At 43.3% G+C, this 22,762-nt stretch overlaps 1 protein-coding gene across 3 annotated transcripts in view; it reads right to left on the bottom strand.

Moving 5' to 3' along the window:
* The window catches only part of HENMT1 (HEN methyltransferase 1), a 41,725-nt gene that overhangs the window by 2,568 nt on the left and 16,395 nt on the right, over positions 1-22,762 (bottom strand). For 2 of the 3 annotated variants that reach the window (XM_029063908.2, XM_029063909.2), the window contains 3 exons: positions 21,284-21,418; positions 18,640-18,822; positions 587-764 (listed from right to left, as the gene is read on the bottom strand). In XM_029063908.2, the coding sequence (XP_028919741.1) occupies positions 587-764; positions 18,640-18,822; positions 21,284-21,418 (496 nt within the window). The remainder of the gene's footprint in view (positions 1-586; positions 765-18,639; positions 18,823-21,283; positions 21,419-22,762) is intronic. The other variant, XM_039911847.1, reaches the window with a different exon arrangement.

The raw sequence follows: 22,762 nt of genomic DNA, 5'->3' as shown, positions 1-22,762 counted from the left end.
ATCTGTATGTATGTACCCTTAATAAAAATGCTCCTGGAATCAACCAGTGAGCTCTCTCCCTACTTAAGTCTAGAATTTCCATTCATCCTCTCTATTTTTCCTGACCTAATCTTTTATGATGAAAAGTTACACATCACTCCATTTGTTCCACAAACCGACTTACTCTTGGCACTGTTAAATATTAATTTAGCCCACTAATTGGTCACTAATATCTTAACCGCCAAATCACCAAATCACCTCAGGCCTGACTAGGGATATTACTTGGGCAATTGGGATTCACATAGAAATGTCAGGCAGGCCAACCAAAATTTCCTGTGTGACTGTATAACTGCATTTTCTGCCTGGAAATTCAACAGTGTTTTCAAAGGCAAAATCTCTCTGAGGACAGCTTTCAAAGTTATCTTTTAAAATGAGTTTACTGTATCAATAACAGACAAAAAGCAAACCTGCTGACAATATGGGATATATTTATAGAGAGAGAGATAGCTATACATATATTTATACACACACACACGTGTATATATATATATACATATGTACAAATGTGTACATGTAGAAATTGGATATGTGCTGTTCGTATACTCACAGTTTTGTAAGCGCGCTCTGCATGTTTCTCATGTTTGACAAATTCATCCTCTTCTGTTGAATTCCTCATAAATACACCTATTTGTGTACAAAATCCAACATCCTTATTTCCACCAGGAAGTGTCCCAAGTCCAGTGAACTCCACTGAATAACCATAGTGATCTGCTGCAGCTGAAGCCCTAAAAAGGGAGAGAAATCAATTATCCCCATATTTTCACTCATCTATTTATGACCAAGAAACCTAACCGCTATTTCACTAAATGAAAGAAATAGAAAGAATCTTCCTGGCTTGTTTAAAAGTAAGCAACAAACATCTAGGAAATATTTGTTGGAAAAAGCTCATTTATTATTGTGTCTATTTTGTCAAATAACTACCCTGCAGTACATGCCTGTAATGCTCCTATTCAATGCGAAATATTGTACAGCTGTTGCAGAAGAAACTCAGATCTGCTAAGTCCATAGCATCAGCATATCCAAGGAAATTACCGTGTGAGAGCCCAAAGAGAGGAATCATATGCAAAAGTAAGAGAAGAGACACTTCGATGGCATGCTATGTACAGTAGGAAAACAAGTATCATTGGCTGTCATAGCTCCAACGTGACAACAGAAGATAGAAGGTACTCATGTAAATCAGTTTGAGATAAGGTAACCTATTTTAAACATAAATGCCACGCTAGTCCTTAGACACAGGGAAAGCCCCAGGAAACCAGTGGCGACAAACAATGGACAGACTACATATATTTCAGCCTTTCCTGCTACACTTCAGTAAAACTGCCGCAAATGAGAAGATAACTCTAAGGAGTCATATGTCTGCATTTAACAGTACAGCATTCAGTACCTTTTTTATTTCTGCCCATTTTCAAGAGTGTGCCTGAGTTGAAAGATGGGAAATTTCTCATAACTACTGTTTCACTTCATCATTTTCCACGAGAAAGAATTCCAAGTAAAATCAAATATGTGATTCAAGGATCATTTTCTGGCTGAAAAAAGATTCAGTTGAGTGTATTCCTCACATGAAGAGCTGTGGTAAGTCCTTATCTTCTAAAGTTTATCAAGAGTAACACTCAGTATAATTGAAACTCTTGTTCTAGTCCATAAAGGTAATCTTATCCTCAGCCCAGCTCTCCAGGAGAAGGAACTATTTAACTAGGCAAACAGAATAATCCAAATTACACTTCCAGTCCTCTCATATATCCAAACATATTCATTCACAAACTCAAAAATAAATGGTTTTCAGGTACAAGTGTTAAAACAAGGATACTTGAAAGGAAGGCTGTTTTATTGGCTGAAGATGGACAAGATCTCAATTAACTTTTGCTATATAAAAACTGGTCTGGAAACAGACTGCCTTGATAAAGAAAATGGAAATACTGATTTCATTCATTCAATTGTATTTACTAAGCACTTACTGTGTGCAGAGCATTGTACTAAGTGCTTGGAATCTACAATTTGGCAACAGAGACAATCCCTGCCCAACAATGGGCACACAGTCTAAAAGATAATAATTGTGTATTTAACTCCCAAAGTCACACTTTCTAAAACTCAATGGAGAATACAGGAAATCAAATAGAATATATTCTCATGGTATTCTCAGGGTCAGGACTGAGGGTTTTGAAGACATGGGTCCCACTGTATAAGATAATAATAGTAAGAATAATTAGAATAATAATTTTGGTATTTGTTAAGCGCTTACTATATGCCAAGCCCTGTTCTAAGCGCTGGGGTAGGTACAGGATAATCAGGTTGTTCCACATGGGGCTCACACTTTTAATTTCCATTTTACAGATGAGGTAACTGAGGCACAGAGATGTTAAGTGACTTGCCCAATGTCACACAGCAGACAAGTGGCAGAGCCGGAATTAGAAGGTAAAGTGGCATGAAGGGATGGAATTTACTATTAAATCAAGGCTCTTCCTCCCCGTCCCTTGGACCCCTGAGATCCAGCTTTCCTCACAGGGGGTCTCTACGGCACTGTTGTCCTTAGACTACATCCTGGATCTCTGGACTGCCTCAGCCCTGTCTCTCTCCCCCATCTTTCAACTAAAAGGGGTTTCAGCTGGGAGCAGTATCTTCTTCACGCAGAAACGGCAGGCTTTCATTCTTCTAATCAGTCACTCACATGCAAGTGTCAGAATTCTCCAATTCTGTTATAAGAAGAGGCCTGAGTCTCGAAAGAGAGCACATCTTACGGGGAAATCACAATATAGAAACCAGTGACTCAATAGGAATTAATGGATTACGAAGTAGATGGTATGAAGAACTCTGTAGGGACTGATTCATTCCATCAGTAAATAAGACTGAATGAATGGCACATGGGCTTGGGTCAGCCTGAGGGCCCCTAGCCACCCAGGCCAAAAATAACGCTGGTCTGGCTTGAATGGGACTGGTATTGCAACACAACTCCATTTAAGGTGGCCATTCAATCAATCAATCAATAAAACTGTACTAAGTGCTTGGGAGAATACAACAAAATTATTCACCTGGTTGTATACCAGACAGTTGAGGGGTTTTTTTTAAAATGGTATTTGTTAAATGCTTACTATGTGCACTTTACTAAGCACTAGGGTAGATGCAAGCTAATCAGGTTATTCACTCATTCAAGTCATTCAATCGTATTTACTGAGCACTTACTATGTACAAAGCACTGTACTAAACTCTTGGGAGAGTAAAATACAACAACTGACACTTTCCTGACCACAAGCAGCTCGCAATCTAAAGGGGGAGATAGATGTACTGTGCTCTGCATGTAGTAAGCACTCAATAAATACTACTGAATGAATGAAAATTAATATACATAAATAAATAACAGATATATACATATATGTTGTGGGGATGGGAGGGAGGATGAATGAAGGGAGCAAGTCAGGGTGATGCAGAAGGGCGTGGGAGAATAGGAGAGGAGGGCTTGGTCAGGGAAGGCTTCTTGGAGATGTGCCTTCAATAAGGCTTTGAAGTGGGGGAGAGTAATTGTCTGTCTGATATGAGGAGGGAGGGATATGAGGTTAGACACACCCACTGTCCCACATAGGGTACACAGTCTTAATTCTTCTTTTACAGATGAGGTAACTGAGGCATAGAAAAGTGAAGTGACTTGCCCAAGGCCACAAGACAGACAAATGGCAGAGTTGAGATTAAAAACCCAGGTCTTTCCGACATCCAGGCCCATCCTCTATCCACTGGTCCACATTGCTTCTCAGCTAGTTTCAGTTTTCATCTAGTCTGCCCCATCCAGGTTGCACAGAGCCTCGGAGGCCTTTGGGTCCAGTATTTTAAGAACGCAGTAACCTTCCACCTCAACTTCTGCCACCAATTTCCACAGCTCAGAGTCGACACCCACCTTCAGAGGGTCGTTCAGGAAGGGGAGCACAAGGGCTCTGGAGGAAGGGAGGGCACCTCCCCCCAGCAGGAGAAATGCTCTATATTTAGGCAGACTAGGACAGTCAGCCAACCAAACGTTGACTATGACATCATGACATTACACTGTGTGTCTGGCTTAAAGTCACGCAATGCCACTTGCATTTTAGTGTCCAGTGTCCAGGAGGTTCAGTTTACACCTAACATTAAGGGTTTTTACTTTCTAATCTTCATCGATGTTAACCCTCAGCAGAACTGAATTGAAAGTCCTATTCTGTTCATCGTAAACCAAGCCCTACTCCCATTGAACCCTCTAACTTTTACACTCAATTAGGGACCTACTGGCAGTTGGATCTCGATGACTCTTCTAAGGTAAGCACAGAATTACAATGGGGATACACCACAGTTGACAGTAACTGGGAATTGAGACTATATAGCCCAGAATATATTACAGAACATCGCCAAAGTAACTCAGTCAATTGTATTTGAGTGCTTACTCAGTGAAGACCACTCTACACAGTGCTTGGGAGAGCAGGATATAACAGAGTTGGTAGATATGTTCCCTGCCCACAAGGAGCTTACAGTCTAGAGGAGACAGGTATTAAATTACGTAACTGCAGTGGTGCTAAGCGTGGGGTGAATAAAGGGTACACATCCACGTGCAAGGGTGATGCAAGAGGGAGAGAGAGTAGGGAGTATGAGAGATTAGTTGGCAAAGGCCTCTTAGAGGAGATGTGAATTTAATAAGGCCTGGTGTCAAAGTAGGATATGAATCCATGGCTCCATGGGAGACTTGCACAGATTAACCACTCAGTAAATATGATTAATTGATAAGAAGGCAAGCCGGGGGGGGGGTGAATTTCCCACAGCTGCTAGGCTCCAGGCCCAGGCCCTAAAAGTTAGGCGGGCCCAGCCAAAGGCTCCAATGCCGGAGAAGCGCACGTGTACACCAGACCGCCCGGGAATTCCAGAAAATCACTCAAGAACAAATCAAAGCACAGTTGCAGTAAAAGTTTTAAAACATCAATGAAAACAGCTCAATCTAAAAACAATATCTCTGTGAATAAGACCAAAAATAAACACTTGCAATGTGAATTTTTCAGAACGCAAATCTATTTTATTGCAGCAGCTGGAAAAGAATCTTAATAGCTAATTTCAGGAGGAAGAATTATGTATACATGTGCATCCTGGAAGCCAGAAAAATACATCCAATCGATGCTTCTACAATGCAAGGTCTCTGTTCTTGAAGAACCACATGTTATGGGGAAATCATGATCAGTAGGAACTAATGGGTTAGGGAGTACGTGATAACTTCCTGACTGACATTTTTCAATACAAATTCTTCCTATTAGTGTTATGTTTCACCATTAGCAGGATGCCTTACACCCCTGCCATTTGTGATTTTATCAAATCAAATACTATGAAGGGGCAAGAATACAAAATACTGTGTGGTACCATCTTACCAATTCTGTGATAAGTGCTCAATAAATACCATTGATTGACATTATGTAGACGCTGGGAATCAAAGGAGCATCACACTATTGACACTATTCACAAGCACACAATCAACCGTTCGTTCACCAAATCTAACTACATCAATTTCTTGATTATGTTATGAAATGAACATTTCCTAGTTCTTCCATTCTGTTCTATCCAAATCACATAACAAAAACCCACATTATGGAAGAACGGGATGTAGAGCTATTCCTTTCTGCATTTTTAAATGGCTCTAAAAATTACTTCCCAAAGTCAGTTGTTTGGAGAATACTTCATTACCATAAGCAAAAAGTACCAAGTTTTCCAGCATCTAACATGAAAACCAAGACTTTGAGTTAAAACTTTGCCTTTGCTCTAGGATTTCAGCCCCAAAGCCCTTATGCTTAAATCCTTTCATTCTGACATTTTCTTCCATCTGTAATTATTCTGTCTCCTATACTTTCCCAAGAGATGAGTACAGTGTTCTATATACAGTAAATGCTTAATAAATTGGGGGGAGGGGGAGGGGGAAAAAAAACTACCTGAACAACAAAATGGGGAGCAACAGAAAACACTATTATATAAACTAATGAATTGAAATAGTTTCATTCAAATCAAAATTTGCCATACTGTAAAACGATATAAGCCTTAATAACAATGACACCGTATTTGTAATCGACTCGGGAAAGTCACTGGCAATTCAACTGCTAAATTATTGCAAATTTATAGAAAACAAAACCAATCTTTTTGGAGGTGGATGTCTTTAATTAATTTTTAATGAGACAATCCATATTTGTGACGGTATCCATATGTATAACTACAACCATAGAAGACTGTGAGCCCGTTGTTGGGTAGGGATTGCCTCTATTCGTTGCCGAATTGTACTCTCCAAGCACTTAGTGCAGTGCTCTGCAAAGTATGCACTCAATAAATACAGTTGAATGAATGAATGCAAATCAAAAGAAATAAAAAAGATATTTCAATCAATCCATGGTATTTATTGAATGCTTTCTATATGCAGAATGTTGTACTAAGTGTGTGAGAGAGGGTATGATACAGAAGAAAATGGTAGACAGGTTCCCGGCTCTCCAGGAGCTAGTATTTGTGGGTAAACATTGCAATTGATTTTGAGTGTTGAAGGACAACTTCAGGGTAAGCTAAAATTGGTCTGTCCTCCTGCCCCACATTCAGAACTGGAAGAAGAAACTTCCGGATTCCTCTTTGAACTCCAAAATGAATCCCAGGTATCCCCTGCCTGCCTTCTCCATTATCCCAAATATTTTGGCATCTGAACATTTACGATATCAGACTAGGTGGACAATTAGCAATGAAGTCTCCCACCATGAATGATGAATAGTCCTCGTTCCAGAGATTATGGAACCAAAAGAACTTAGTTGTATGAACTGGACTGTGTTACTGGTTTGTCCAATCTTGTTCCTCCTGTAGACTGCAAGCTCTCTATGGGCAGGGAATGTGTCTACCAACTCTGTTACACTGTACATTCAATTGTTTATTCGATCGTATATATTGAATGCTTACTGCATGCACAGCACTTTAATAATAATAATGTTGGTATTTGTTAAGCGCTTACTATGTGCAGAGCACTGTTCTAAGCACTAGGGTAGACAAAGGGAATCAGGTTGTCCCCCGTGGGGCTCACAGTCTTAATCCCCATTTTACAGATGAGGTAACTGAGGCACAGAGAAGTGAAGTGACTTATAATAATAATAATAATGTTGGTATTTATTAAGCACTTACTATATGCAGAGCACTGTTCTAAGCACTGAGGTAGATACAGGGTAATCAGGTTGTCCCACGTGAGGTCTCACAGTCTTCATCCCCATTTTACAGATGAGGTAACTGAGGCACAGAGAAGTGAAGTGACTTGCCCACAGTCACACAGCTGACAAGTGGCAAAGCTGGGATTCGAACCCATGACCTCTGACTCCCAAGCCCAGGCTCTTTCCACTGAGCCACGCTGCTTCTCACGCTCCTTTACTAAGCGCTTGGGAAAGTAAATTACAACAATAAACAGTATACTGTTTGTACTCCCCCAAACGCTTAGTGTAGTGCTCTGCACATAGTAAGCGCTTAATAAATACAATTGAATGCTGAGCCCCAAGTACAACCAGGGAGTAGATGGGCTGGGGAATAGACATATAGGTTTTTTATGGCATGACCCATATGGAGCTAAAGTGAATGCACAGTTTCATGCCAAAGCTGTGCTGAAGTGCCACGAACCAGCTAGCAGCTGGCTCAGTACCCATGCTGCACAGATTTGCCAGGTATTTTTCAGGATTCCTGCGGGCCTGTCCACCTTGGCCAATGCCCTGTGTGGGCACGACGCCACCTCTAGCACTTACCCATCCTCTCCCATCATGAATCTATGTATATTCAACAGTACATTCAATTATTTGATTCCACTATTTGCAATTTTTTTCTTTGCCTTCCCCATTAAAATGTAAAGTCCCTGTGGGTACGGAATGTGTCTTGGGCTTCTGTTGTCCTTTCCTAAACGCTTAGTACAGTGCATTTCACTCAATGGCGTCTCAGTAGATAAACCTTACAACTCCAACATCCGACACTGATGACATCAACAGGCTGGTAGAGGAATAGTACTAGAACTCTGGACTCCAGATTCCCAGAGCAGTGTTCTTTCCAGTGGGTTAACAGTAGGACTCAGATTGCCAGAGGAAAAAAGCTAACCGAAAGCAAAAACAAGTGCAGACAGTGAGGTAGAGACCAAACTCCTTGCCAGTTTCACCTACCAGCACTTAAGGAATCTAAAAATCTTGCAGAAGCACAGCATCCTGGAAAAATGTCTGTGTCACTAAGGACAAAACTCAGTCTGATAAAATATTTTTGCTTCATTTAATGTCAGCAACTCTGAGAGGGAGTTATTTGATTTGAATTCCAGTATTTTGTTTTAAAAATATTTCTTACAGTTAAGTTACAAAAACAGCCGGAGATGATTACGATAACCAAATGCCAAGGATAGCAAAGTCAGACTATCAGTCAAATACACCTTACGTTCTGCTCTGGACCATCACCAAATCTGGATACTCCTGAATCATCAGGGTTTTTTTTTCCATGCAAGTTCTTAAAAGACATAGAGTCGCAGATACCATTCTAGGAAAGCTAGAAAGCACTGCATACAAAAAAAAGCATGCCAAGCCATATTTAACTATCCCAACGGGACACCCATTAGCAAGCTGTTTCCCCAGTAAACCAGATCTTCAGAACTGCAGCTCTGGTTTTGCTTAAATATCTTCAAGAAGAAATAGCTACTTTTACCTCAATCATGCTGGGCTCCTCTACAAACTGTCAAAGGGTTAGAACGTTCTCCATGCACTTCTTTAGGCTTTGCTTTAGAACTGGAGTGCAACAAAACAGCAACCTGACATTTAACAGGGGGTGAAGGAGTCGGTCAGTCAATTGCATTTGAACACCTACTGTGTGCAGAGCACTGTACTAAGCGCTTGGGGGAGAGTGCAATATAACAGACACATTCCCTGCCCACAACGAGCTTACAGTCTAGAGGGGGAGTTACTCCTGAGTGATGAGTCTCCTGAGTCTTGTTTCTGATCCTGGAGTGAGGTCCAGAGAGATCTGCTGGATGAGAGATCTGTTTGCCCACCTCCCCATGGGTAACGGCTGTCACCTGCATCACGATGCCTGTGCCAAGCTGCAGACAGGACTGTACCATGGCCCGACCTGAGGCGCCCCTCCCTTCACCAATTTCTTTCCCTTCTTACCCGTCCTGGCCTGGCTTCTCTCCTGCCTCTACCCTGACCCACATCACTCTGCCCCAAGTAGACAGAAGGGTAAGCAAGTCAGCCAAGTACATAGCCCACCCCCACTGACCTGTTCCTTCTCCAGGACTGTCCAGCCAATCATTTCAGGGGATCCTTCTTGATGGGGATTGAGAGGGACTGCCTGCCTCCCAGGCCCCCCAGACTCACTCTGTTCCCTGGTAGAGAGGGGAAAACAGAGCCAGGGAGAGATGGAAAAACTGACTCGGGAGGGAGGGGGATAATGGGTTGGGGGGAAAATCCCAGCAGAACAGAGAGTGCCGATCCACGGAGAGGGTGGGAGGGGGCAGATATTCTGACTCAAGAGAATCAAGCAGTAGCTTCGGTGGTAGTTAACTGCTCAGCACTTGTAACGCAAGAACTTGAAAAACCACCATGAGGATTCTCCAGAGATCAGTGTAATAATCATATTTATGAACTGCTAACTGTAGGCAGAGCGCTGCATTAAGTGCTGGAAAAAAATATACAAGTGGGAATTAGACAAGGTGTCTGTCCCTAGAGGGTCTTACTGCAGTAAAACTACATTTACAGTGAACTTTTACAGTAATTCATATTGTGATTTGGAGTCCTGCATTTAAGGAGTCTGGAAAGCGTGCCACCCCTTAAACTCCGAGAGTATATATAGTTTTCAGAGATTTATAATTTCAACATAAAATCAATAACACGACCACAGGTACTTCACCATGCCCATTTTTTCCTGCCAGAGGCTTTTGCTGGGGCCCTTTATCTTAGAGTCCTATCTGCAGCTGTGGAACTAATGCTCAATAATAGAAGTAGCAGGGGGTTTTCAATTTCCTCTTCCCTGCCACCCTGGGCCAGGCGTCTTATCTACCAGGACCTTAATCCCTCCCTAGTGAACCAGAAATCCAGCAGCTTTAAAAAAAAAAAAAAGTAAATCTTGTCACCCTGACCATTATTACAACCGTAGACTATCCTAAGATCGGCTTTGGAAAGTGCAGACTGGGATCAATTCAGCCACAAGAGTCTGATATGGGGAATGACTAATGGCGGGGTAAGAGTAGGGGAGCAGCTAGAGAGGTATTCCCCCGCCCCCGACTCCTGCCCCGCTGCTGCCGGACCCCAGGCTGGGCAGAGCCGGCCGCTCGGTTGGTCTGCCCGCTGCCCCTCCCCAGGCTGTGGGCTACTCCATCCCTGAGATATCCATTCATGGCCAGTAGCAGCAGCAGCAGGCCTGGGGGACAGCCAGCCCAGCTTCAAGCCCCACCTGTCCCTCCCCAGAGGGTGAACCTTTCAACACTCATCCAACCGTGGCAGCCACGGGCTGAGGAACAGCTAGTGGGCAAGAAGCCAGCCTTGGAGAGGGTGGCGATGAGAAACACGGCCAAGTGGCGCCAAGCCATGTGTACGGCCATACTGACTGACTCTCCTGTAGGCCCGGGACTAGATGATTTTCCAAGCGTCCCCAATGTGGCGTACGGTACCACTGCATCACACTTCAGGTGACACCCGAGCCATATTCCTAATTTCTCTTTCCTCTTTCCCTTACCATCAAGTCCCTCCCTTGTCCTGCAGGCAAAGGCTCCCCCAAACTCACCCTCATACACAAATTCACTTGAGAGCCCAGAGCAATTGACTGGCAGGAGCTGGCCTCTGGCACATATTAATGCGCGGGTAAGGGTTTGTGTCTGAGTGCTTTTAAGGGACTATTGCTCCAGGAGTTGTGTACAGCTATGTGCAGGCCCCAGATATCACTCTGGTTAAGAGTCGCTAATGGGGCTATTAGCATGCTTGGCCACCAGGGCCAAAGATTTGCCAGGGAACAGCTGGCATGACACCCTCTGCCCCACCCCCAAGGGGAACCAAATGTTTTGGGAGCTGGGGAATGGGGTAAACGGGGAATGGGACTAAGAGGAGGTGATTCTCCACCTCACTTCACTTCTGTCGGAGCTGGAAGCTCTCCCACCTTCCTGACCTATTGAAATCAAACTCAGGGTCTTCTGAGTCGAGTTGGCTGGGGTTGCAGCAGCAGGTCAGTAAAGGAAGGAGGACATCTTCCCCTTGACTCTATTTATTGCCATTGTTCTTGTCTGTCCGTCTTCCCCGATTAGACTGTAAGCCCATCAAACGGCAGGGACTGTCTCTATCTGTTGCCGACTTGTTCATTCCAAGCGCTTAGTACAGTGCTCTGCACATAGTAAGCGCTCAATAAATACTATTGAATGAATGAATGAAAGGAGGAGGAGTGGTTGATGAGGGAAAAGTACATTCCATCTGGCCATGCTGAGGGGTCTCTTTTGGTCAGGGTGGGGGCTTCAGTGGTAATGGCAGCTCATAAGGTGAGGAACGGCATTACGGGATGTTTGGAGGGGTGGGTGGGGGGGAGAATTAGCTCAGGGCTCTTTTGATCCAATGGTAATCAGGCCCTGGCCACGTGCAGACTTCCTGACTTCCTGGAGCTATAGGACATCAAACTGCTGTTGGACATCAAACACTCTAAGCTGAATATGTGGCTCCTATCAATCAATCAATAGTACTTATTCAGTGCTTCTTCCACGCTTGGGAGAGTACAACAGAGGTAATAGAGAGATTCCTGCTCTCAAGAGCTTTACAAAATAGCAGGGGAGACAGACACTCAAATAAACTACAAGTAGAGGGGTAGCCACAGAGTTTAAAGACTCCTAAATAAATGCTATGGGGGTGGGAGAGTCAGAAGAGCTGAAATGGCAGTAATGAGAGTGGAAAAGGATGGGCAGATGGAAGAGTAATCAGGCAAAGCCTCCTGGAGAATATGTGATTTCAGAAGGACTTTAAATATGGACAGAATAATAATAATGGTATTTGTTAAGCACTTACTATGTGTCAGGCACTGTACTAAGAGCTGAGGCTCTGTACTAATAAATGCGGTTGGTCCTCTGGTTGTGAAGGGAGAGGGAGTTACAAGCAGAAGGAAGGGCATAAGCAAGAGGTTAACGGAGAGAGAAAATAATGAGGCACACTGAGTAGGTTGGCGAGAGAGGAGCGAAGCGTGTGCAAACTGGGATGGAGTAAGCTCTTAGTACAGTGCTTTCCTCACTGTAAGTGCTCAATAAATATGATTGAATGAATGAATGAAAGGAGCAACAACAAGTAGGGAAGGGAGAGCTGACTGAAGCCAGTGTTCACTCAGGAGTTTCTACGTAATATAGAACTGACAACCAGTGGAGGTTCTTGAGGACTGGTGAGATGGGCACAGAAGATGTTTTAGGAAAATAATCTGGACAGAGCAAAGTACGAATTGGAGAGAGGAGAGATGGGGAGGCAGGACAATCTACAAGAAGACCAATGCAACTGTTGAACAGAGAGATGACAAGTGCTCGAACCAGCCTGGTAGCAGTTTGGATGGAGAGCATTCCGATTCTGGAGATATGAAGAAAAAAACAACAGGATTTGGTGACTAACTGTATATGGGGATTTGAAAACAAAAATAATATGTAAGTGCTTACTATGTGCCAAGCACTGTTCTAAGCACTGGGCTAAACAGAAACTAATCAGGTTGAACACATTCCCTAACATATATGGAGCTCACAGTCTAAGTAGGAGGGAGAACAAGTATTTAATCTCTACTTTACAGTTGAGGAAACTGAGGCACAGGGAAGTAATAATAATATGTTCAACTATGAGAGCTGACATGCTCTCCATGGGAAAGAGTGTAGATTGAAAATAAAAGACCCAGTAGTGAGGCTTGAGGGATTCCCATATTTATTCATAAGTTTGTCATTCTTTCATTCGGTCATATTTATTGAGCACTTACCGTGTGCAGAGCACTATACTAAGCACTTGGGAGAGTACAATACAACAATAAACACATACATTCCCTGCCCACTATGAGCTTACATCTTAGAGGGGAGAAGACAGACATTAATATAAATAAATGACATATCTTCATAAGTGCTGGGCGGTTGGGAGGGGGGAAGAACAAAGGGAACAAGTCAGGGTGAAGCAGAAAAAGATCCTCTCTGATTTCCCATCCTCCTGTCTCTACCGCTTCAGTCTATACTTCACTCTGCTGCCCGGATTATCTTTCTGCAGAAATGCTCTGGCATGTCACCCCCCTCCTCAAAAATCTCCAGTGGTTGCCTACCAACCTTCGCATGAAGCAAAAACTTTTCACTCTTGGCTTCAAAGCTGTCCATCACCTTGCCCCCTCCTACCTCACCTCCCTTCTCTCCTCCTACAGCCCAGCCCACACACTCGGCTCCTCTGCCACTAACCTCCTCACTGTGCTTCGTTCTCGCCTGTCCTACCACTGACCTGGAATGCCCTCCCTCCAAACATCCGTCAAACTAATTCCCTTCCCTTCTTCAAAGCCCTACTGAGAGCTCACCTCCTCCAAGAGGCCTTCCCAGACTAAGCCCTCCCTTTCCCTCTGCCTCTCCTCCCCTTCCCATTGCCCCTATTCCCTCCCTCTGCTCTACCCTCTTCCCCTCCCCACAGCACTTGTATATATTGCCATTGTTTTTACGAGATGTTCTTCCCCTTGACTCTATTTATTGCCATTGTTCTTGTCTGTCCATCTCCCCCGATTAGACTGTAAGCCCGTCAAACGGCAGGGACTGTCTCTATCTGTTGCCAACTTGTTCATCCCAAGTGCTTAGTACAGTGTTCTGCACATAGTAAGCGCTCAATAAATACTATTGAATGAATGAATGAATATATTTGTACATATTTATTGCTCTATTTATTAATGATGTGCATTGATCTATGGTTCTATCCATCTATTTTGAGGGTAGTGATGCCTGTCTACTTGTTTTGTTTTGTCTGTCTCCCCCTTTTAGACTGTGAGCCCGTTGTTGGATAGGGATTGTCTCTATCTGTTGCCGAACTGTACTTTCCAAGTGCTTCATACAGTGCTCTGCGCACAGTAAGCGCTCAATAAATACGACTGAAGTGCATTGAATTAAGTGGGAAAAGAGGAAAGAGGGGCTTAGGGAAGATCTCTTGGAGGAGATGTCGTTCAAAAGGGTTTTGAAGATGGGTAGAGTAATTGTCTTTTGGATTTGACGCAGCGTGGCTCAGTTCAAAGAGCACGGGTCAAGGGTTCTAATCCCAGCTCCACCACTTGTCAGCTGTGTGACTTTGGGCAAGTCACTTCACTTCTTTGTGCCTCAGTTCCCTCATCTGTAAAATGGGGATTAAGACTGTAAGCCCCAGGTGGGACAACCTGATTACCTTGTATGTCCCCCACCGCTTAGAATAGTGCCTGGCACATAGTAAGCACTTAACAAATACCTTTATTATTATTATTATTATTTTTATTTGATGAGGTAGGGAGTTCCTGCCAAAGGCAGGACGTGGGCCAGGAGTTGGTGGCGAGATAGATGAGATTGAGGCACAGTGAGACAGTTAGCATTAGAGGAGTGAAGTGTGCAGGCTGGGTTGTAGTAGGAGAGTAGTGACATGGGGTAGGAGGGGGCAAGGTGATTGAGGGCTTCAACTCAATGGTGAGGAGTTTTTGTTTGATGCAGAGGTGGATGGGCAACCACTGGAGGTTCTGGAGGAGTGGAAAAACATGTACTGAATGCTTTTGTAGAAAAAGGATTCGGGCAGCAGAGTGAAGTAAGGACTGGAGTGGGGAGAGACAGGAGGCTAGAAGGTCAGCAATGAGGCTGACGCATGCAGTAATCTAAGCGGGATAGGATGAATGATTATATTAATGTGGATAGAGGGGAAAGAGTAGATTTTCATTCATTCATGCAATCATATTTTTTGAGCGCTTCCTGTGTGCATAGCACTGTACTAAATGCTAGCAAAGTACAATTCAGCAATAAAGAGAGACAATCCCTGCCCACAGCGGGCTTACAGGCTAGAGGGGGCAAGACAGACATCAAAACAAGTAAAAAGGCAACAATATAAATAGAATTGTAGATATAGACACATATACATAAGAGCTGTGGGGCAGGGAGCAGGGGGGAAGAGCAAAGGGTTTTAGTGATGTGAAGGTGGGACCGATAGGATTTAGTGATGGACTGAATATGTGGGTTGAAAGAGAGAGGAGTCAAGAATAACACCAAGGTTATGGGCTTCTAAGACAGGAAGGATGGTGGGGCCATCTACAGAGACTGGAAAATCAGTGGGTAGGGCACGTGTCTACCAACTCTATTACACGGTACTCTTCAAAGCCCTAACTACAGTACTCTGCAAACATAAATAATATAATAATAAATAATGATGACTGTCACCTCTCAGGGTCATACCTGGAGGGTTTCCAGTACTCCACCATGGAATATGGAAGGGAGATTCCATTCCATTCCTAACTTAGGCAATGGTTAGCGAGTGGAAGGCAATCTGCTACAAGTGAAGACTCCCCTGTGCTGGCATGGGAGCGGCATGGGAGAGAGTAATAATAATAATGTTGGTATTTGTGAAGCGCTTACTATGTGCCGAGCACTGTTCTAAGCGCTGGGGTAGACACAGGGGAATCAGGTTGTCCCACGGGGTGCTCACAGTCTTAATCCCCATTTTACAGATGAGGTAACTGAGGCACCGAGAAGTTAAGTGACTTGCCCAAAGTCACACAGCTGACAAGTGACCGAGCTGGGATTCGAACCCATGACCTCTGACTCCAAAGTCCGTGCTCTTTCCAGTGAGCCACGCTGTTTCTCTAGAGGGTGGAGGCTCAGGTTTACTGCACGGGAGGAGACAACGTTAAACCGCTTCCATATCTTTACCAAGAAAACTCTATGGATACACTACCAGTATGACTGCAGATGGCGGTGGGGCGTTCTGGGAGAGATGAGACCATGGCGTCGCTATGGGTTGGACATGATTCGACAGCATAAGACAACAACAACAATGATGACTGCCTGATTGATTTAGGGTATGGGAGCTATAGGAAGAACTAGCAAGAGACCAAGAAGAAGAGAGATAGAAGAATCAGAAAAGGACTGTGTCACAGAAACCAAAGCTAGATGGTGTTTCCAGGATAAAAGGATGGCCCACAGCATCAAAGGCAGCTAGAGGTTAGGGATTATTATGATGGACTAGAGACCATTAGATTTGGCAAGGTGTAGGTCATTGTTCTTGTGTCCCTTATCCTCAAAATACCCTCTCAACCCCACGGCTCCCTCCAATTACTGCCCCATCTTCCTCCTACCATTCCTCTCCAGATTCCTTGAACAAGTTGTCTATACCTGTTGCCTCCACTTTCTCTCTTCTAATTCTCCCTCTGATCTGGTTTCTATCCCCATTCCCTCCACGGAAATTGCTCTTTCAAGATTCACTAATGATCTCTTTCTTGTCAAATTCACTGGCTTCTCAATCCTAATCTTCAACCGCTCAGCTGCCTACGACACTGTAGACCATTCCCTTCTCCTGGAAACATTATCTAACCTTGGCTTCACCAACACTGTCCTCTCCTAGTTTGCCTTTTATCTCTCTGGCCATTCATTCGCAGTCTTTTTATAGGCTTCCACTCTGCCTCCCATCATCTTAACTGTGGGAATCCTTCAAGGCTCAGTTTCGGGTCCCCTTCTATGCTCCGTCTACACCCACTCCCTTGAAGAATTCATTCACTCCCATGGCTTCAACTACCAGCTCTATGTGGATGATTCCCAAATTTACCTCTCCAGCCCTATCTTTTTCCTTCTCTAAACTCACATATCCTCCTGCCTTCCGGACCTCTTTACTTGGATGTCCCAATGACACCTCAAACTTAACATGCCCAAAACAGAACTTCTCACCTTCCTACCCAAATACTTCTTCCCCTTGACTTTCCCATTACTGTAGGGAGTACCACAATCTTCCCTATCTCACAAGCCCATAAACTTGGCACATTATCAACCCATGTATCAATCATTTATTGAACACTTATCAAATCCTGTCAGTTCTACCTTCACAACATCACTAAAATCCACCCTTTCCTCTCCATCCAAGCTGCTACAATGCAGATCCAAGCACTTTTCCTAGCCTGCCTTGACTACTGTATCAGGCTCCTTACTGACCTCCCTGCCTCCTGTCTCACCCCTCTCCAGTCGACATTTCACTCTACTGCCTCGCTTATTTTTCTAAAAAAACATTCAGTACATATTTCCCCACTTCTCAAGAAGCCTTAGTGGTTGCCCATCCCCCTCCATATCAGAGTCCTTATTATAGGCTTTACAGCACCTCAATCAACTTGCCCCCTTCTATTTAACCTCGCTGATTTTCTACTATAACAACCCCTTATGCTCACTTCATGCCTCTAACACCAACCTACCCACTGTACCTTGATCTCGTCTCTCTCACCACTGACCCATCGCCCACATCCTGCCACTGGCCTGGAATGCCCTCCCACTTCATATCCGACCATCACTCTCCCCACCTTCAAAGCCTTATTGAAATCACATTGCTTCCAAGAGACCATCTCTGACTAAACCCTTATTTCCCCTCTCCTCTCTTCTGCCTCACCTTTGCATTTAGATTTCTACCCTTTAAGCATTTGATATTTACCCCACCCTCAGCCCCAGAGCACTAACATACCTATCTGTAATTTATTTTAATGTCTGTCTCCCCCTGCAGACTAGAAGCTCTTTGTGGACAGGGAACATGTCTACCAACTCTGTTATGTCATACTCTTTCATGTGCTTAATACAGTGCTCTAAACACAGTACATACACTGCCTGATTGCAGAGAGAGGTTTCAATCGAGTGGAGAAGGCGGGAGCAAGACTGAAGAGGGTCAAAGAGGTAGTTGAAGGCAGGAGGTGTAAACTGGGGCTGGAAGCTCACTGAGGCGAAAATTCTAAGTGCCAGTTCTTAGAAGAGTTTTTCGCACATAGTAAGTGCTTAAAAAGTAATATTATTACTTCTACAACCTCAAGGGAATCATGTATCCTAACTCTATATAATGTACTTTCCCAAGCACTAAGTACAGTGACCTACACATAGCAAGTTATCAATAAATACCACTGATTGAAGATAAGCAGCAACAGTAGTAGATGAGAAGCTACAGCGAGTTTAGGTGGGGTTTTTACGTGGCATTTGTTGAGCACTTACTATGTACCAGGCACTGTACTAAGCACTAGGGTATATATAAGATAATCGGGTTGGACACAGCCCATATCCCACCTGGGCTCACAGTCTTAATCCCCATTTTATAGGTGAGGTAACAGACAGAGAGAAGTTAAGTGACTTGCCCAAGATCACACAGGTTGGGTTGTAGGGGAAGAAGAGCAGTAAGTCTCTTCCTCTTCCTCCTTTTCTTTCTCTCCCCCTCCTTTCTTTCTTCCCTTATCCTTCTCATTATCTCCCCTTCCCCTCAAAGCCCGTGCCCCTCAAAACTTTCCCTGGTGCTCCAACCCCTCAGGCCCCAAGTTGAAAGTTGGAACCCTTGATTCCCCTAGGTAAGAAGAATAACTTGTTCGCTGTAGTTGAAATTGCATCAAAAACTGTAGCTTTAAACCTAAGTGTAAAATAATAGCCTCATCCACACTCACCAGTTCTGAAATTGGGTTCTGTTCCATTCAAATTTGTGATTGGAGTGTCTGAATAATTTCACTCCTGGGAGCAAGGGATTAAATTCTGCATTAGGAGTGCTGATTACAACCATGGCTGGAGTCATGAACCCAAACACCGCTTCCAAGAACTTGGGCAGCTCTGTTGACTCCAGGTGTTCTATTCTGCAAAGGTTAAGATTGGAGATTAATGGGAGAGTATTATCCAATTTCTGTACTTTCCCAATTCAATAAAACCTCTTGTGTTTGAGTGCTACATGGCTGGCATTACATCACTAAGTCACTACATGGTGGGATTTTTTTAAACTCATTTACTTATTTCTTAAGGTTCTTTAGCCCGCTTTCCTCCTTATTGTAGATAATTGCCTGTGGCTGTTCCCCGACCTCCTCTTACGATCATGAAGGATCAGAACTGACTCACTTGTTTCTCTGTCTCCCCATGCACCCATGCCGTCCCCTGCCTCTTAGAGGTGCCCCTTGCAGCACCCATCCCTCTCAAATAAATGCCCAGGAAATGCTCTGTAGATGGCACGGTCCATTACTATTTCTATTCATTAATCCATAAAGATAATTAACCCCAAAGACACAAACTCACACTGAAATCAACAGCAACTAATGCTCTCAGATATTTACTATTTATTAGAACTGTGGTTTAAGGCAGAGATGATTTCCCACGATTTTCTAAACTGGACTTTGTTATGGAGAGCTGAAAGGATATGAGGCTAAAGGCTTTGAAAATATTTCTTGGGCTAGCCTTAGTAGATGAACCAGTACGTTTGTCAAAAAACCTCTCATTTCATTCCTCTTCAAACTCTTAACTATCCAGAAAGAATTTCAAACACATGCAATGAACTAAACTTACTGGTTAGATTTATACAGCATATTTTCTAAAAAGCTTCTATCAGGAGAGTGACGAGTTATCAAAAGTTTTTCTTGTGGGCTGCAAGTGCTCAGTAATCATCAAATATGTATGATGACATTTGTTAAGTGCTCACCATGTGTCAATCACTATTCTAAGCACTGGGGTGGATATAAGCTAATCAGGTTGAACACAGTCCATGTCCTACATGGGGCTCACAATCTTAATCCCCATTTTACAGATGAGGTAACTGGCACAGAGAATTGAAATGACTTGCCCAAGGTCACAAAGCAGGCAAGTGAAAGGCCGGGATTAGAATCCAGGTCCTTCTGACTCCCAGGCCTGTGTTGTATCCATTAGGCTATGCTGCTTCCATATGCGTTCCAGTATCTCCCGAGGCCCCGCCATCCCTAGCAGCCTGCAACCCTGAAACTACCAGCTACAGATCAGTATCTCGCCAGACCTCACCCTCCACGGCAGCCTGCAAACCACTGACTATGGCTTTTCCAGAAGTATTGGCCTATGACCCACTTTGGAATGGCCGAGCTTGGATGAAGTAAAGGAGCCACACCAAAGTCACTGTTTCCAAGCTCATTCTTGCTCCAGGCTCCCTTGCTGCATTCTGGGAAAATCTCACATAGGACAGAGGCGCTGCTCATGCCAATTTGTGTGAGCATAAACCAATCCTACAATTTACTTCATTTCATCTAACCTGGTACACAATACTTCACCCTTAACATTTTTCATAAGATATCAGAAAAGTTTACTAATGCCTAATTGTGTCCTTAGTCATACTAATAATAATAATGTTGGTATTTGTTAAGCACTTACTATGTGCAGAGCACTGTTCTAAGCGCTGGGGTAGATACAGGGTAATCAGGTTGTCCCACGTGAGACTCACAGCCTTAATCCCCATTTTACAAATGAGATAATTGAGGCACAGAGAAGTTAAGTGACTTGCCCACAGTCACACAGCTAAGTGGCAGAGCCGGGATTCAAACCCATGACCACTAACTCCCAAGCCCGTGCTCTTTCCACTGAGCCACGCTGCTTCTCTATGGATCTTCAGGTCACATCAACTCCAATGTGAACTGTGTTGCAAACTTCTAATCACAGAATCTAGTACAGGGACAATAGATAAGTCATATTTTACAGGCGGGAAAACCCAAAGAGAAGAATCAGTAGTAGAATCTCGCTTTTTTGGTAACTAACTTCTACTTAGACTTCAGTCAAGGCTCCTCCTTAATTACTATAAAAAAACATTTGACCCTATTCTAAAGCACTGTGAGAAAAAGGTAATAATAATGTTGGTATTTGTTAAGCGCTTACTATGTGCCAAGCACTGTTCTAAGTGCTGGGGTAGACATAGGGGAATCAGGTTGTCCCACGTGGGGCTCACAGTCTTAATCCCCATTTTACAGATGAGGGAACTGAGGCACAGAGAAGTTAAGTGACTTGCCCACAGTCACACAGCCGACAAGTGGCAGAGCTGGGATTCGAACTCATGAGCCCTGACTCCAAAGCCCATGCTCTTTCCACTGAGCCACGCTGCTTCTCTAATGCAATGTAATTGCATTACCTCTAATTACCTCTAATGTAATGTAATTACCTCTAATGCAAGGTAATGCAAGATATGGTCTAGAAATAATAAATCTGAAGCATGAAATTTCCCCTTGATTTCTGAGTAATGCCAAAAATTTCTTTAATGATGTGTGTGTGCATGTAAATACACATATGTTTATTTATGCATATATGTTTAATACTCACAATTCAATGCAAGTTATCAAATCAAATCCAAGCAGGCAGGAATCTTTCTCCACAACTGAACCTTGATGTAAAGTAATGGTTAAAGTTCTCTCGCTGGGTTGCAGATAATCTCCAGGAAGGGGAGTCAGTCTGTGCCTGAGAAAACATTATTTTTCAAAAAAAAGACCCTTTGGAAGAAATATTCAAATCTCCTTAGGTTTTGTTTATCACATAAAAAAACTCATTCGATCTTAAATCATGGTACACATTTAACAAGAGTAAAACTAAACGGTATTTGTTAAATGCTTACTATGTGCCAAGCACTGTTCTAAGAACTAGGGTAAATACAAGGTAATCAGGTGGTCCCACGCAGGGCACACGGACAAGTGGCAGAGCCGGGATTAGAACCCACATCCTCTGACTGCCAACTCTGCACTCTTTCCACTATGCCATGCTGCTTTTCTTATTATGATTAAATAAATCAATTTCATTTACATCCTCTACCTTAAAAACTGAAGAGTAATAGTCTAGGAAACCAACGCTAATAAGCAACTCAATCAGGAGCAGCTTAAAATAGTTTGGCCACTAATAGGCATTTAGGTGGTAATTTTTGAAAGTCTCAATGCAGCTATTTAAGACCAACCACAAAAAGAAATTGCAACACCAAAATGATTTCTGTTTTCTGTTGTCTACTGTCTTAAAAGGACAAAAGAGAACCCGCTGCTAATTGGTTGAAGCCACCATGTAAGGTTCATATCATGCCTCGCCTTGCTTTCCACGTGATGTCAAAAATTTTTATACTATTTAGTTCTCTCAAAGTCCGGGTAAAAAATGATTGCAAATAACCTTTCACTGTAAATCCAAAGGAAGAGGGCCATCCAGTAGAGCCCTGAATGAAATGGTGGGCCACAAAATAGTGGGTCATAGACTGTTCGACTTGGACCAACCTATAAAACCCCTCACTCGCTTCTCCTATTTGCGGCTCCTGGCAAGTGCGATGGTTATGGCACCCTGCGTCACAGAGTTTGCACAGAGATCGATGACCCTGGTAACTTCCTGGCACAACTGTACATTTGCACCTTGCCATGCTTCTTCCTGGGTCCTCAGAAGAAAGGTCAGGAATCTATCAGACCCACCCAGGAGTTGGGAAGGTCTCTCTCTCTACCCCATATCCAATAACTTGTCTTCTTCACACAGTCAAAACTGCCTCCAATGAACTTTTGAATTGGTTTATTTTATTCTTCTTCCACATCCTTTTTGATCTACCTACCTCTCCATTTATTGAGATAGATGAGGTTGAATTTAAAAATGTAGATTTACCAAAGGAGTTCTTGTCCTTCCCTCTCTTAATAGATATTCCACAGAAAATCATAAATCAAGTATTCTTAAAACAGTATCTAAATGCGTGACACAACACTGACCCTCTCTCCAGCATCAAGTACTAATTTAACTTTTTACATCTTTGTACTCCTGAAACATGATAGTTGTATTCTTGAAGAA

Source organism: Ornithorhynchus anatinus, chromosome 4 (assembly GCF_004115215.2).
Source record: "Ornithorhynchus anatinus isolate Pmale09 chromosome 4, mOrnAna1.pri.v4, whole genome shotgun sequence".
In the NCBI taxonomy this organism is placed as follows: domain Eukaryota; kingdom Metazoa; phylum Chordata; class Mammalia; order Monotremata; family Ornithorhynchidae; genus Ornithorhynchus; species Ornithorhynchus anatinus.
Note: the sequence above shows the minus strand (reverse complement) of the source record. Positions and strands in the feature narration are given on the sequence as shown.